The 16,277-nt window shown below is 32.1% G+C and overlaps 3 protein-coding genes and 1 non-coding gene across 6 annotated transcripts in view; 3 read left to right on the top strand and 1 right to left on the bottom strand.

The window, feature by feature from the left end:
- LOC113393552 (cuticle protein 19.8) overlaps positions 1-16,277 on the top strand; it is a 205,468-nt gene that overhangs the window by 22,292 nt on the left and 166,899 nt on the right. The gene's annotated exons all lie outside the window — the stretch shown is intronic.
- On the top strand, positions 39-6,069 carry LOC113393547 (zinc finger and BTB domain-containing protein 24-like). Of its 2 annotated transcripts, XM_026630499.2 has the most exons (7): positions 81-290; positions 707-752; positions 857-1,038; positions 1,202-1,352; positions 2,322-2,453; positions 2,880-3,042; positions 3,828-6,069. In XM_026630499.2, the coding sequence occupies exons 3-7, from the start codon at positions 918-920 to the stop codon at positions 5,274-5,276; spliced, it is 2,016 nt and encodes a 671-aa protein (XP_026486284.2). In that variant the 5' UTR covers positions 81-290; positions 707-752; positions 857-917; the 3' UTR covers positions 5,277-6,069. The 2 variants fall into 2 exon arrangements, with proteins under 2 accessions (XP_026486282.2, XP_026486284.2); XM_026630497.2 differs by lacking the exon at positions 707-752 and having other exon boundaries at positions 39-290.
- Positions 7,278-7,946, bottom strand: LOC113393555 (uncharacterized). Its single transcript, XR_010309156.1, has 2 exons — positions 7,642-7,946; positions 7,278-7,576 (listed from the first exon to the last, which is right to left on the bottom strand). It is a non-coding gene; the product is annotated as an uncharacterized LOC113393555 (transcript).
- Positions 9,720-16,169, top strand: LOC113393369 (antichymotrypsin-2-like). The gene is made up of 7 exons (XM_064215213.1): positions 9,720-9,858; positions 10,691-10,894; positions 11,777-11,875; positions 12,447-12,578; positions 13,543-13,755; positions 14,361-14,502; positions 16,033-16,169. Exons 1-7 carry the CDS (start codon positions 9,772-9,774, stop codon positions 16,155-16,157), a joined length of 1,002 nt encoding a protein of 333 aa, XP_064071283.1. The 5' UTR covers positions 9,720-9,771; the 3' UTR covers positions 16,158-16,169.

The raw sequence follows: 16,277 nt of genomic DNA on the forward strand, positions 1-16,277 counted from the left end.
TTTTAACGTTTACCGATTAAAAATGACAGCTACACAAAAGCAAACACCACAAAGTATAAACGAAACGAAACAAGAAACAACATGGCCGCATGGCCCGGTGACAGCGGCTATTCAGAAATCAATACAGAGAATAATAATTCAGACTGCTTTTTACCGAAAATAGTCGATCAAGATAGTAATTGTGATATAAAAAACGAACTATTTAATAAGGATTCTGGAAGTTTCTTTGGTTTCGATAAAAAAGTCTCACGGGACAGTGTGACGTCGAAAATCGAAATTGAAATATTATCGTAAGTTTAACAATATATGATAATATTTTCTTTCTATTATCATGCTTTTAATAACTTTGCAAAAGTACCGCTTCTTTTTTGAAAAAACAGTTGAAGCGATCAGCTGTTTGTCAATATGATCACATTTCTCTTTCAAGCATACGAGAACTTGTATTTGTGGTCCTTATCCCACTATTACATTTTTGGGCATTCTATTTTGGTACATTACCATCACGATGCGGTTTGAATATCCTAATTTTGTGTTCTCTAATGACTTGAGTACATTCTTTAGTAATGATCGGAAGGTAACTGATATGCCATTTACGAAAATGCTACAAAGATAATAACATAATCTATAACATGAAACTTGAAACGCATTAACATTTATTAACAAACCATAATGCTTCTAATCATTTGTTTACAAATATATTTTTCAGCTTAATTAAACGAATCAACATAAATCATTCGATACCCAAAACATTTGTGAGTAAATCCAAAAAGAATTAAATGGTTTTTTAAGTGCTAATATGTTTTATTATTAACTTAGTAATTCATAATTAACATTCAATATAATATTGCCTTTCCAGCAGTAACAATGGGGGTTTCACAGATCTATCTAAACCAAATATTAATTTACCAAAGTCAATTATGGATAAAAACAAACGCAAACTCGAAGACAACAATGCAAGATATAAATGTGAATATGATGGCTGCGAAAGGACATACAGTACGGTGGGCAATTTGCGCACCCACATGAAAACCCATAAAGGTATATCCCCTGTAATAAATTATATCTATTAAATTTTGTAGATCCTTCCTTAATAAATAGAGCTAATTCCTAATTATTTGAGATATATAATAAGTATAGATCTATTATTGAAATTGAAGGAAATTCTGTAAACTAAGGAATTTGTCGTATGTTTCAATTACAGGTGAATATAGGTTCATATGTCCAATGCAATCGTGCAACAAGGCATTCCTTACGTCATACAGTCTAAAGATACATGTACGAGCTCATACAAAAACAAAACCATTTGCTTGTAACATCGGAAGCTGCAATAAAGCCTTCAATACACTTTACAGGTTAGCTTAAACATACTCTAATATGTGGAATCTTGTCAGTCAAAAATAGAAATTATTAACTTTGTGACAGCTGTTGTTTTGGCATGTATCATGTTTATTTAATTTGTAACAATATGTTTATGTCATAGATAAATTTATTTTTTGTTTAAAATTAGTATTAGTGTCAGATTTTGTCTCAATAAACTAATCTCACTGTACATTTCATTAAATTCTAAATTTAAATATAAACATATATCAATTAAAAATTACATTTCAAATTATAAAATTCAAATGTAATCAAAGTCATGTTCCTATTTTAGCCTGAGTACTATTTACAAGTTACGAATAGAAACCTGCCTCCTACACATCCTGAGTCATAACATTAAATACTCCAAGGCCTGAACTTGACCGTTTTTTTTTCATTCATACATTTATTACGCAATACATAAAGGCTGAATTGTTTTTAAAATACGAATTTCTAAATAGAAATTGTGCTTAAGTAACTGATTTATGTGTAATTGGAAGAATGCCAATTCATGTTTCCAATAGTACATTCTTAACCATTAAATTTTAGACTGAACATTCAATATTCACTTTTAAGACTTTACACATAAGTGTCGTAATAAAATGTTTGTTAACAATTTATGATGTACGTAGTTTTAAAATCCTTGTCAGAAGACCTAACTGTATTTTTCTTATGAATCTATTTTCGTTTTGTGATCTAGATAGTGGATTTATTTTTATTGTATTATGAATCTTTCATTATGAACGTTGAAATGTCACAGAACATAAATTATTTATGTTATTATTTATTTGTTGTAGAATGACATGATGTTATTTATTATCTTGGACTTGACATTTATTTTATTTACACATGGTTTAATCACGTAATCTGTTCCATGTCATTTATACTGGCAACTGTCACTCAAATATTTTTTTAATTAAAAATAACATTCGATTTTTAAACAATCAACCTTTTCTCAATTTCAGACTGAGAGCACATCAAAGACTACACAGCGGTGACACATTTAATTGCAAAGCAAACGGCTGTACGAAATTCTTTACAACACTGAGCGATTTGAAAAAACACATTCGAACACATACACAAGAAAGACCATACAAGTAAGATGTATACCCTTTTATTTACATTATTAAATCACAAAAGCTAATAATCCTCATGACTATCAATTTACTCAATGTATACAGTGAAATTTTGCATATAAATATAAGACCAGAAAAAGTAGACTATATTACTATGGAAAACAAAAGTATTATATAGTTTGCAAATTACTCGATTGGTTTGAAATTGTTTATAATATTGTATTTATTATGTGTGTGATGTGCATTGATTTTCCACCTTATTTGCCCAGTCTTACTAAAGTGTATATATTGTATTGTTGCTAATATTTTTGTTTTTGTACTATCTAATATTATATAACAACACTACATATATATTACTCATCTAATTAGCTTTAAAAACTAGTCAGTTGTTTACTACAAAGGCACTAGAATCGTTCGGAAGAAAGTAATTGTTTTTTTGTTATTCAGATGCGTAACGGACGGCTGCGGCAAGTCGTTCACGGCGTCGCACCACCTGAAGGCGCACGCGCGCACGCACTCGGGCTCGCGGCCGCACGCGTGCGCGAGCGCGGGCTGCGGGCGGCTGTTCGCCTCCGCCACCAGTCTCAGGGCGCACGCTAGGAAACACCAAGTACTATATACAATATTTTGCTTACTTAATTTGAAAAAAGAATAAAAAAATTAACAGAATCGAGATGACGCAGTGGTTAGAACGTTGCACACGTTCTTAACTGATGATCGCGAGTTCAAAGTAAGGCAAGCAGCATTTAATTTTTATGTGCTTAATTAGTGTTTATAATTCATCTTGTGCTCGGCGGTAAAGGAACACATGACATAAGTGAATCCACCAACCTGAATTGTAGCATAGGCAGCATTGTTGGAATAAGGTCCACAAACCTTGTACTCAAAGAGAAAAGATGCAACTCCCACCAGTAAGACATTTACAGTATGTTACTTTACTTGCTTAAATTCTGTTCATGACATAACTATAAAAGAATTATATTAGGAAAAATATTTCACTCATTCCGGTTTTAAGAGGACTATTTTTATATATTATATAAATACTAATAGGCATGGTTATTACAATACCAATTTATTTTAATGTACTTATAATAAATAATTAAAAATGTAATATAAATTTTTTATCATTGGTCTTTAGTAAATAAAACATGGATAATTTTAAACTTTTTACAAATCAAGCGGCAAATATATGCAAAAACAGTTATTACATGATTTTTTATTCATTAAAAGTATTTGCATAAGTTACTGCTTTTGTTGGTTTCATACGAGCGAAAATGAGTAGTTTAGTAGAATGTCATATATTTTATTCAACCTATATTTATATTTTAGTTTAAATCTAATTATTGACTATTTAAATAAATTTATAAATATAAATTATTGTAATAAATTTTGCAGATGGAAGCCGATACACCAACTGTTGAAGTTATTGAAAATGAACCAACGAAAACCGACACCGACATGATGAAATGGGACAGTCTACTCGAATCTTTCGGTAGGATTACTACCGAGTCGAACTCCACTGACGGCAGCTTGGAAGACATAACAAGTGTCAATCCACTCTCTAACAACAATATGGATATAACAGAACTGCTTTTTAATAACTCAACTAACGATTCTAAATTCCCTAACACTAATAATATTGCTGTAGATTACGATTTGAGTAACCTCGAAGTTCTCTCTCCGTTTAATGTTGATAAAGTCATTAAAAAGGATCCGAGTTACAACAGTTGGGTAGATGTTACCGATATACAGCCGGATGTAATGCAACCGCCTAAAATAGAGATTAAACCAAAAGCAATGCAGTTAGCGTTAGCCAATGAAGTCGAAGTGCAAGCACCGTGGATAGACGTGACCGCTTTAGCGTCTTCTATACAAGAGACACCGGTTAGTATCAAGGATAATACTCCGGAAAGCATATTTACACTCGCGACGTTTGTTCCCACACATATGCAAAGTTACATAGACCTTAATCCTGAAGTTATTCCGACCGCCAATCTTATATCACAAAGTTCATTCGATTTAGATACACCGAATATTCTTGATGTCAGTGATAAAGTTTTTAATGACAGTGAACTTGTATCGAACCTTGATCCGGATAAAATCAATACGGATATTGAATTTATTAAAAATCACCATCAACCAATCGACGATAGAACATTAAACACCCCTCCTCCGAGTAAGGTACAGCAGAATATTGAAATAAATCCTGCAAACTCTGTCTCGTTCAATACCGAGTTAACACTTGAAGATACGCTGCTATTTGATAATGAACCCCCATCCGATATGTATGTTGTACGAACGGAGAATATATTTGGCAAAAAAGCTAGAAATTCTCTAGAACAACTGGCCGCTGATGCAGGTATCTGTTCTTGCAAGGAATGCAAATGCAGTCCAAATAATGGTGAATGTAGAAATTGTCAAGAACACGAAACGCCGGAAAAAAGTGTTTGCTGTGATGATAAATGTTCATGTGTTGATTGTAAATGTAACCACGCCGAAATGAAATGTGCCGTCGGTTGTGGCAAAGCAACGGATACGAACCACAATACATTTCTACACTATCATAGACGACATAATAATTCAAATCTTGAAGATTTCGGTGTTTACACACATGAGTGTGATGAATCGTTTCCGAATATTATTAATAGTATAAAATGTTCTTGTAGTGAAAGTGAATTAAATAAAAGTACGAAAACTGATCGATGTTGCGGTTCCAATACTAATACAAAATCATGCTGTGTAACAATATGCTTTAAGAAATTAGATGCTTTCAAGCAGTTTCTATCAGAATCCGATTTGTTAAATGCTCTCAAACTGCATAATTTCAACTTGACCACAGGCTAACTATAATGCTTATTAGAGAAACCTACTGCATTTAATTTTGTACAAAGCATTCAGTTCCTTGTACAATGATTGTTATAAAAAATATTTTGTTATTTTACAGATTTTTAAACGAATTTATTGTTAAATTCAGAGAATTTATTTATCATAGTATTTATATCATACATTATTTAAAAAAAGTGAGTTGGTCTATTAATTAAGAACTATTCTTGATTGCCAAATAAAAAAAAATACATATTACTAAACTACCAAAATAATTGTGTCCAAAGAATGATTAGTGATATTTTATGATGAACTTTTGAACAAATTTGATATAAATATAAAATCTTGCCATAGTTAAACACTAGTTAGAATCAAAAAAGATATTTATAGAATATATATATATACAATTTTTTATACTTTATACACATAATAAGTCTAGGCTGATGTTTTACTGTTGACTATAATGGTCAGTTTATATCCAACAAAGCTCATATAGAGCAAACTTTGTCAATTTATTAATGCAATTAAAAATAAAATGCCATGATATGGTGCCATATATTTAAATATTTTTAAGATTTATGGAATGAAATGTATTTTATTTAAAAAAGAAAATTATTATTATATATTATTGAGTAATATTATCACAAAAGTTTACATTTGGTGCTATTAAAGCTGGACCCAGTGCCTTAATTTCATGTACTTAATTTGTGCCTGTACATATTAGATATGAGATTTTTAAATAATTATTTATAAGAGAGCAATAATCAAATGCTGTAATCTCTAGTCTGTGTAACAAATAAAATGCTTTTTTAAACTATGTCTTTTATTTATAGATTTTTGGTAGTTGTCACTATTGATGTAATTTTTCTAACCATTTTAAGTTTGAAAATTTGACAATTGCATTATGCATTGGCTATTTTACCTCTGACCGTGTTTAGTGTGCACTGATAGTGTGTAATATGATATGATATGATAAATTTGATTGTATGTGATTGATAAAAAAGAGTAAGTTTAGTTTCTTACCAGTTCTCAGTAGAATCTACATTCCAAATTTATGGTAACTGATATTAAATTTAATTTTGTAAAGTGACAATTCTAAAGTATTTATTGAATAAATTGTTTAGTAGTCTTTGTAAGCTTATAATTCACAGTATTATTTAAACTCTTAAACAAATATAATACAGTATCAAAGAGCTTATACTTCATGATGTATTTACATCAGCCAGACCTGACTTTACCTGCAAGCTGAATATTTCACTATCACCTTTAGACATAGGCATTGTAAAAACAGTATACAATATGTAACACTGACAATGCATCATTTGCTGTGTAACCAAGATGTTATTTCTCTTGTAACGTCTATAATGAAATGCACCCTTATTTGAAATGGATCACAACAATATTAAAAGTAATAGTGCTTAGCAGCAGATCCAATGGGAATTGAATTTTGATTATTGAAATCTTCACTTTTTAACGTCCACTATATACATTTTTATAATTGGACATTGTATTTTTGTAGCTTTTTAATTATCATTTGAATCTGATGTGTATTAATAAATAAATCTAAGATAATTCCAAAATTATTTTAACTAATTGTTTATGAGTTAATTCAAACTCTTTATACCAAATTAGAATGTTGAAGTTCTATTTCAGAGACAGGCAAGTTTTTCAGAACAGGCAATATGATCAGTCATCATCATCCTCCTGCCCTTATCCCAATTTTACTTGGGATCGGTGCAGCATGTCTTCTTCTTCCATACTTCTCTGTCGGACATCATCTCACTAGTAACATTCTTTCTAACCATATTGTCTTTCACACAATCCATCCATCGTTTCTTGGGTCTTCCCCTACCTCTATATCCATCCACATCCATTTTCAAAACCTTTCTCACAACATTGTCCTCATTCCTCTGCATAACATGCCCATACCATGACAATATGATCAGTATTGTTTTAAAATGTAAAATTGGGTATTGTAGTCAGAATTCTAGTGCATATAGTATGGGTAATTAAACCAGCAGATATTTTAGATTTAATTTTATTTGATACATACAATTATTAAATGCAGAAATATATATGAAATACAGTTATATAATATAAAATAAAATATTAGATTACATTCTAATTGCTCTTAAAACTAATGTCAGCGCAGACTTATATGATCTAGCTTCGGAATACAGAGGAAAAAAGTGGAAATTCATGTTTTCTATAAAGTTCCCTCAACGTCGTTTCTTTTTGTCATGACGCCTGGCACGGGACACTGTGGCACGATGGCCGGGAGATGATTGCTCGGAGCTACATTCATCGCTATCAGTATAGGCCTATGGAAAAAAATTCAAATCTATTCTGGTCTTTCTTGCTTAAATTATTTGAAAAAAAGAAATACCTTTTCATATGGATGTGGTTCACTTTGTTCGTCAGTTAACGTTACACACGCTAATAAGCATACCAATTGAAATGCTGCACCTATATACAAGCCATAACGTATCACAGTACTCATCATATCTTCAGCGAAAATTTCATTCGGAATCATATTTCTTCAATTTGCGCAGATATAGCTGGGACTACGTGGTGAGTAAAACAAAATTTAATCCCAGAAAAGGCCTTATTTTATTCAGTAAAACGATCTTTTTCTACACGAAGCGATCAATAAAATACACTGGATTTTGAAAAACAAAGCGGTCTGAGTTGTTTACTGTCAAATGTCAAACTTCAGTCGATGACAATAATTTTGTATACCTTTTAAAAAAATTGATGACAAAATGCACTAAGGATTACTCTATACTACTACTAAAATTACTTTGCAAATTAAACAAAACCTATTTACTTGTTATCTTCAAATTTTAGTTTTTTATTGTTAAGGTTGAGTTATTCCAGAATTATAAAATTATCGGAACAGGTGGCAACCCTAAAGAAAATATTAACTGTCAACAAATTTTGGCAGGAACACGGTGGTCGAATATTATTTCTCCACCTCATCTCATACAACGTGTTGAATGTTTGTGTTTAATCCACTTATTTATTATTGTGTTGTTTTAGGTTATGAGTTAACAAAGAGTCTACTATAATGCCTTCAAAATTAAATTGAGCCTGTAATCTCGACCGTATCGTTCAATCCTTATCGTGTCTTCTTTACAAATAAAAGCAACAATTAAAAAAAAAATCAACACGCAATGAAATATTGATTAAATATTGATTGTCGATATAATTAAATTAAACTAAAGCCTTGACTTTGATACACCGTACAAGTCGACTGAACTTTGATTAAGTAAACAATTAACGAGTTACAACGTTTGACAAGAATTCAAGTTAAGCCAATACGAGTTACCAGTAGCTTAATAAATTAAAAGGCAGAACCATGAAATTAACAATTATGTACCATTGAATGAAAGTAAATTTATTGCAGTATTTGTTATAACGCAACGGTAAAATCAACTGCGAAAGTAATTTATCTAAGGAATCTATTTCAAAATTTGTTGACATGGTATTATTAATTGTAAAATGAATATATTTTTGAAATGTAAGTAGGTACAATTTTGAACGAAAAATAATCAAATAACTTTGTACCGTATTATTATTTGTAAAGGTATAATTTTGTAGTTATTGCGGTTCTACTTATCGCTGAATCAACAGCTAAAAAACATAGAGTCTTTACCTCTACAAATAACACGCATGAAACGCCTTTGGATGGAAATAATATCATGGATATGAATGGAACTCTTAGAAAATCATTCTTTGTGGTAAGTTTTTATTTTATTCAATATAATAGTTTACGTCTGCTAATTCGCTTGCGTTCGAGGGGTTGGTACCCAGATCTTAGGTATAAAAAGTAGGCTGTGTCATTCCTTGGAGGTCAAGCTTGTTTCATACCAAATTTCATCAAATTCGAGTGATTTGGCTGTAAAACAGAAACAGACCAACAGACAGAGTTACTTTCACATTTATAATATAATAACTTGGCTGATTTGATATGTGTACATACATCAAATTCTGCCACATTGCACACGCCGTCGAGCAACATGGTGGAATAAGATACAAATCTGCTCCCTAAGTGTAGGAGCAAATTGCCCTACAATAGGACTTAATAGGAATTATAATATTCATTGTTTTAGCGATTGAATAAATTTTTCACCGTAATATAAAGTATATTCAATAAAATTAGATAATATTTTAAAAGTATATAAACTTTGTTCCACATATATCTACTAAATTAAAAAGTTAGTATATATGTGTAATACTTCTAGACTGTGTTCACCAGGCCCATTTAGGGAAGGTTATTATTATATTTTGGTTCTATCGGCGGGATGAAATTTATTTAAAATTCTAACAAAGAATGTACGCAATATGTACTCATACGATTTCAATATTTTGACGTTTTTATTTATTTTTTTGTTTTATACGAATTATATTAAGAATTACTATATACAAATAATCTTATAGTATTAATATATGTTGGTAGCATGCAGCCCTTTCCGAGCCAAAAGAAAGTACTGTATGTTCCCCAATATCAGCTCTAATGCCGCTTGGTAAGCTAGCTCTAGGAGCCGAGGGCCACAGCTTAGACGAACTGCTATCAGCTATCGGTGTTTTAAAAAAATCTATGGTCAGTACTTTATAAACAATCCTATTCTGTTATGTTTTTTAACCTTTCCAGTTCTACAGAACTTCTTGCAAAGGAAATCTTAATGACCTGGTTACATTTTGTATGCATAATTATGATAAGAAATTAGCAGAATCGACAGCAACATCGTCTCTACCTCTTGTCAGTGCTGACTTTTTTATGATGCTTTTTGTTGATGTCGTCATGACCGATTTATTTTGGACATATTATCGCGCAAAAGTGTGTGTACAATCACCAGTGCACTCCCTATACCCACACTCTCATAATCGGATGCGACGGCAAATACATCAACACCGGAATGAGTTCAGGCGCAGGATCAAAGACTTTATATGCTTTCCGCTCTTACGTTACACTTCCAACTACGACATTCTGGGCTGTTATTGTAAAAAACCCAATGCCTTTTTTCGGGCTGACCTGGGGTTTGTCCTTAGAACCTTAGGATCTGTGGCCTTATAGCCACTGGACCAACGAACTACTGCAGACTGAACTACCGATGATAATATATATTCATCACTGTTTTTGATTGTTATATTATAATAAGTTTTCTCAATAGACCTTAGAGATATTGTTGTACCAGGAACTAAATCTCTACCAAATATGATAGTTTTACACCAAACTCGTTAGCTATAATTTTCAGTGTTGTTACGTACAAAAAGAAAAATAATTTTATCACATTAAAAAACAAAGGTCAATGGATCTTTTAACTCTAGAATTTCGTAAAGTTAGTAACTGAAAATTCTACGCTTATCGCGTATCGCTTCATACTCTAAGCGTAAAATGTATTAAATATCTCAAGATCAGATCGTATCTACAGATCTCGAGTCACTTCAAACCGCTAATACTGGAACTCCGCTACCTTCCCGGTGTAAAGTTGGATATAGCCAGCAAACTATACATATCAATCAACAGCCGACTTCACAGAGCTTTCTCAGACCAAGCCAAGGATATATTCGATTCTAGTGCGGAGAAAATAGATTTCCAGTATCCGACGTATGCAGCTGAAGAAATTAATTCCTGGGTAAGATGTTATTAATAATGTTATAATTTCGTATAAATTAGGTAAATTATGGTGAATGGAAAACAAAAATTGAGCAGGTGATGGTACATGATGAATTATAATGAGTTCGATATCAGTCGGCAGTGTTCATGATACAATGGTCATTAAATCCGCTTGACCGATTAGTGACAGGTTGATATTCCAATAGACAAAATGTGTACACGGTAATTTGTATTGTACATTCACTTGTTTTAGACCGATGACTAAGCCAGCAGACATGAATTTATTGAGGGAAAATCTTAATGGTACGACTTCATTCAAGTCGGCCTGATCACACTTATTAACTAATTACGTATTGCTGTGTTTCAGTATTGAGATTGTGTGAGGCAGTGTAATTACTGATCCTAGGAACAGAAAAACTTTGATTTCGTTTTCTGCCTATTAAGTTAACGTGGGGATGGCTTAAAGAACAAAGTACGGGGCGGATATTCGAAATTTCGAAGGCAGACAGACCATTTTAATACGTTTCTTTTTTTTTTTACATCGATAAATGTTACGTAATAAGAGTAATAAATTCGAGCTTACTAAAATGATTTCCTAATCAAGGAGTCATTTTAAACTAAATAGATGAAATTTGAATCATAAGCAAGTGACTTAGACGAGTTTAATTCCACATTATTAAAATATTGCTCCGATACGGTTGTAAGCATAATGAATTACCTAAGTTTTTAGTACAGTTTTGACCAACAGTTTTAAACAAAGATACAAGAATATGATCTATTTTTTACAATTCTTTTTTTAAAATACATCTGATGCGAAGGAAAGCGGTCAAAGTACCTAAAATATAGTACGGGATTGTACTACTTCCAAACTTTATTCTCATTTGACTTTTTTACATTTAAGGTCTCCTTACAAACCAATGGCTTGATAAAAGATATTGTCAGTCCAATAGACGTTCCGCCTTCTACATCTTTAGTACTGGTCAACGGTGTATATTTTAGCGTGGGTATTGTTAAATGAAACTGTTATTATTTATACTATCAACTAAATTAATTATGGCATCATCTTCATCGATGGAATTATGTTTTACACACATTGTTTTGGTAATTCTGCTAGAAAAATGATTTCGAAGAATTTAATATTCTGCTTGTTAGCTCTCTAACCGGTGGTTACTTGGTGGTTTTGTAACCAGCTACGGGGTTTTTGAAGCGCAGAGTATTATTGACGTTAATACAACAAAATATCTTGAATCGCTATTTAATGACACACATATCAGGTTGACGTCAGTGAGAGCATTATTCTTTGAAGGAATCTGGTGTACAAGAGGTCTGATAATATTAAGATCATCTTATGTTTTATTTGATTTAACTTTCTAGTTTAAAGTAATAAGAGTATTTGTTTTTTTTTTTGTTTCATAAAGCTTTATACTACTTTTTTGAATGTGTTAACGAAATTGGTACCGATTTTTACCGATTATTTTGTTTGCGTTAAAATTTCGATTGCTCGTAGGCGTAATCAGATGAATTAAGCATATCTGTATTTTAGTGAATGTTATACCTGATTTCAATCTTAGGGTAAGTGGAAAGACAACTTCGATAAAGTAAAGAACATGACATTTCATTCGCCGAACGGCCAAATTACCGTTCCGATGATGATAAAAATTGGACATTATAATTACAGTGTAAGCGATGCATTGGGAAGTCGGGTAAGTAAAATACATATCATATACTTGTAAGTTTTTATGATAAAGGTAGGTGGACGAGCAAATGGGCCACCTGATGGTAAGTGGTCACCGTCTCCCATAGACCAGTGCGCTTAAAGAAATATTAACCATTCCTTACAGCGCCAATGCACCACCAATCTTAGGAACTAAGATGGTATGTCCATCCCTGTAGTAACACTGACACACTCACCCTTCAAACCGGAACACAACAATACTGAGGACTGTTGTTTGGCGGTAGAATGTCTGATAAGTGGGTGATTCCTACTCAGACGGGCTTGAACAAAGCACCACCACCAAGCTACTAAAGATTTTTTTACTACAAATACGTTTTTAAATTTGGAATCTATGAGGTATAACCTCGTGCCTGATAAACACACAGACACAGACCTGTGTCTATAAGCTATAAATACTAAAGATTCCATTAAAATTGAATCATTTTGCAAGATATTGAATTGTAAAAATTATTTTATCGTGAAAAAATTACTTTTTGAATGTCAGCAAAGTTGATATCGAAACTATGAAGGTAAAATTTAAGTACGTAAATACTGCTTATTATAAATAAATATATATTAATCACGAACCATTTGTAGTGCATGCTATAGAAAAGCTATTAGGAAAACGCATGGAAAATATACTTCTAAGGTGTGTTTATCTCTATTCCTTTTGCGATTGGATTTGAAATAATATACATAGAACAATACGAACTTTAATCCTGTGAAGTTGGCCCGGCTCTTTTGAGAATTTATCGTGATAGTTGAATTCCCATATTCAGCTCAGATGTGTTAGCTTTAAGTCACAGAATTAAAACCAGAACTTTAATCGTACCCAGTTTATTTTGATATGTTCTACGTTTTCTTGTAAGACTTCCTGAAAAAAACGGTGTCTTCAAATATTCATTGAAATTATATTGTTTAGTAAAACTGTTTTTGGTATTATTTGTTTAAAGTTGGTTCAGATACCGTACAATGGAGATAAGGCGTCATTACTCTTAGTATTGCCAACATCACGAACCGGTCTATCGGTACTTCTGTCTCAGTTAAAATTAGCACCAGAATTATTAGATTCAGCTCTGTCTCGGATGGAATTAAAGAATCTACAACTAATTATGCCAAAGTTTAAAATTGAGTCACAATTAAATTTAAACGCGATGTATTTAAAGGTAATTATGATGAAATGTTTTTGTTTAGTTAATAAAGTATGGTGTACATATTAAGATGATGATTGCATATTTTGAAAATTAACAATTTGGAAAGTTTTTTTTTTTTTAATTCAAATTGTGACAAAGATCTTACGCTATATAGCGATATCCCCTTTCGTTTCTAAACGAAGACTAGCCTATTGCTAAGAAAATATTATACCGCCCATAGACATTGGAGCCGTAAGAAATTTTAATAATTCCTTACATAATTTGCAACTAACCTTGGGAACTAAGTTTTTGCTACACGAGTTTACTGACCCTTACAACCAGGACACAACAATACATAGTATTGCTGCTTGGTGGTATAATATATTATGAGTGGTACCTACCAAGATGGGCTTGCACAAAGCCCTGCCACCAAGTAGAGTGTACAAACATAGGCACAATATGTATTCCCTTATTCTCATAATTCTATGGGTGAGCAACACGAGTGGAGATAATACAAGAGAGGAACCGATGGCTGTCCAAGGGACACTGGAGCGTAGATACTGCCAACACTTATTTTTCTTAACAAATATTCATAATAACAATAGTACTTGGTAACTTTCGTAATACAAATCTTCTAGGTAGGAGTTAAAAAAATATTCGACAATGTTGACTCTGGTTTGACTAAAATAGTACGAGATGAATCGTTACACGTAACTAACGCGAAACAGAAAGCATTTATAGAGGTCAATGAATTTGGAACCGAAGCTGCAGGATCATCAGGTAAACTAAATATTTAAGTAGTAACTATCGTGAGACATTATTATATACCTAAAATATTTTAAGCGCGAACACAAAATGCTCCAAGAGGAAACTATCCAAAAGTCTTAATATAAGACTAGCTGTACCCGCGACTTCGTGCGCGTTTGAATTTAACGAAAAAAGTTATTGTTGTAGCCTAAATTACTCCATATTACACCAGCTATCTGCTAGTGAAAGTCCCGTCAGAATCGGTCCATCCATTCCAGAGATTAAACAGAGCAAACAGACGAACAAAAAAAAAAAACTGTTACATGTACCGTGTATACATATACATATGCATTCAGTAAATAATGGATATTTTAATATTACAAACAGACAATCGAATTCTATTACATGTAAAGATAACATAAACACGAATATTTTAAAATAGGGCACGATCGTTAATGGAGAAGTCACTTCAATAATAGCTTGACACTGTAAGAAATATTAACTATTCCTTACATGGTTGTCAATGCATCTACGAAGATTAGATATTAAATTGTATGTGTGATACCTGGAACACAAAAGGGATCACCTTTTATAAAAGGCTACGGTATAGAGTACAAGCGATTCCTTCCATACAACCTTTGGGTAACATTTCAAATATATTGCTGCGGCTATAAAATAACAGATGTTTAGGAAGCACAGGATTTATTATGAGCACAAATTTAACACTTCCAAATTAAATAACAAACAACATTGCTTGTGGTTGAAGATCGTACATGTTTAAAGTATTTTTTTTTTTGTGCACGACATAGCATTTTATATATGATATAAAGTTCGTTCCTTTCTTTGATAGTAAATACCAAAAACAATCGCCAAAATTCACGTGAATTAGTAATAGTGTGTCACGTGTCTGATTACTTTTGTATGAGATAAGGCTGATGTTGAAGGTCCTAACGGTTTCGGTATAGGTGGTAATTCTCAAAGGTCATTAGCTGATTATTCATGACACACTTTCTATAGTAGCATAACTACTATGACAATATGACGTGTATGATAATATGAATGACTTTGCGACGTTAAACATGACAGAACTGAAAATAGATCAGATGGACAACGGCTTGATGTGCTCTCCGAGGAACGGAATTGTGAACATTGTCACCTTTAAGACTCTGAACTACCATTGAGACGGAAAAATATCTTACTTTTTATATTACACGGGGATTTGGACTCATGGCTTTAGCTTGTATAAGCTAACCAACTATTATTGCACTAAACCACGATTCAATCGGGTTACCATATTGTTATAGGTTAGTAGGTATGTTCATTCAATCTAGTCCAATTCAATAGTCTAGTAGTCTAGTAGACAGGTAGGATTATATTGTAGTCCAATGCTACTGGCTTGTTTAATAAACATATATTCAATACTTATCGTTCTGTGTAAATAATTAGTAATTTATAATATGGATTTAAGTTAGAATTATATAAGAAATACGCTGATACTGTATGTAAAATTATCGATACACTGATGATGATGTGACTGCGAGATGAAAATCAAAATGTTTTCAGTGGTAAACACGATGAAATTCGCATATCAGAAACCATCGGAATTCAAGGCGGACCACCCTTTCTTATTCTTAATTTTAGTGAAAGGACAGCAATTATTCTCCGGCACAGTAGTCAATCTAAAATAATGTATATTGTATGGACTTATAATCTTTGGATAATTTATTTGAGAAGAAATAAATATTACGACTTTTGTTTTGTTTTTATAATTTACCTTTACTTTAGGAATCTAATTACAAAGCACAAAC

Source organism: Vanessa tameamea, chromosome 6 (assembly GCF_037043105.1).
Source record: "Vanessa tameamea isolate UH-Manoa-2023 chromosome 6, ilVanTame1 primary haplotype, whole genome shotgun sequence".
NCBI lineage: Eukaryota > Metazoa > Arthropoda > Insecta > Lepidoptera > Nymphalidae > Vanessa > Vanessa tameamea.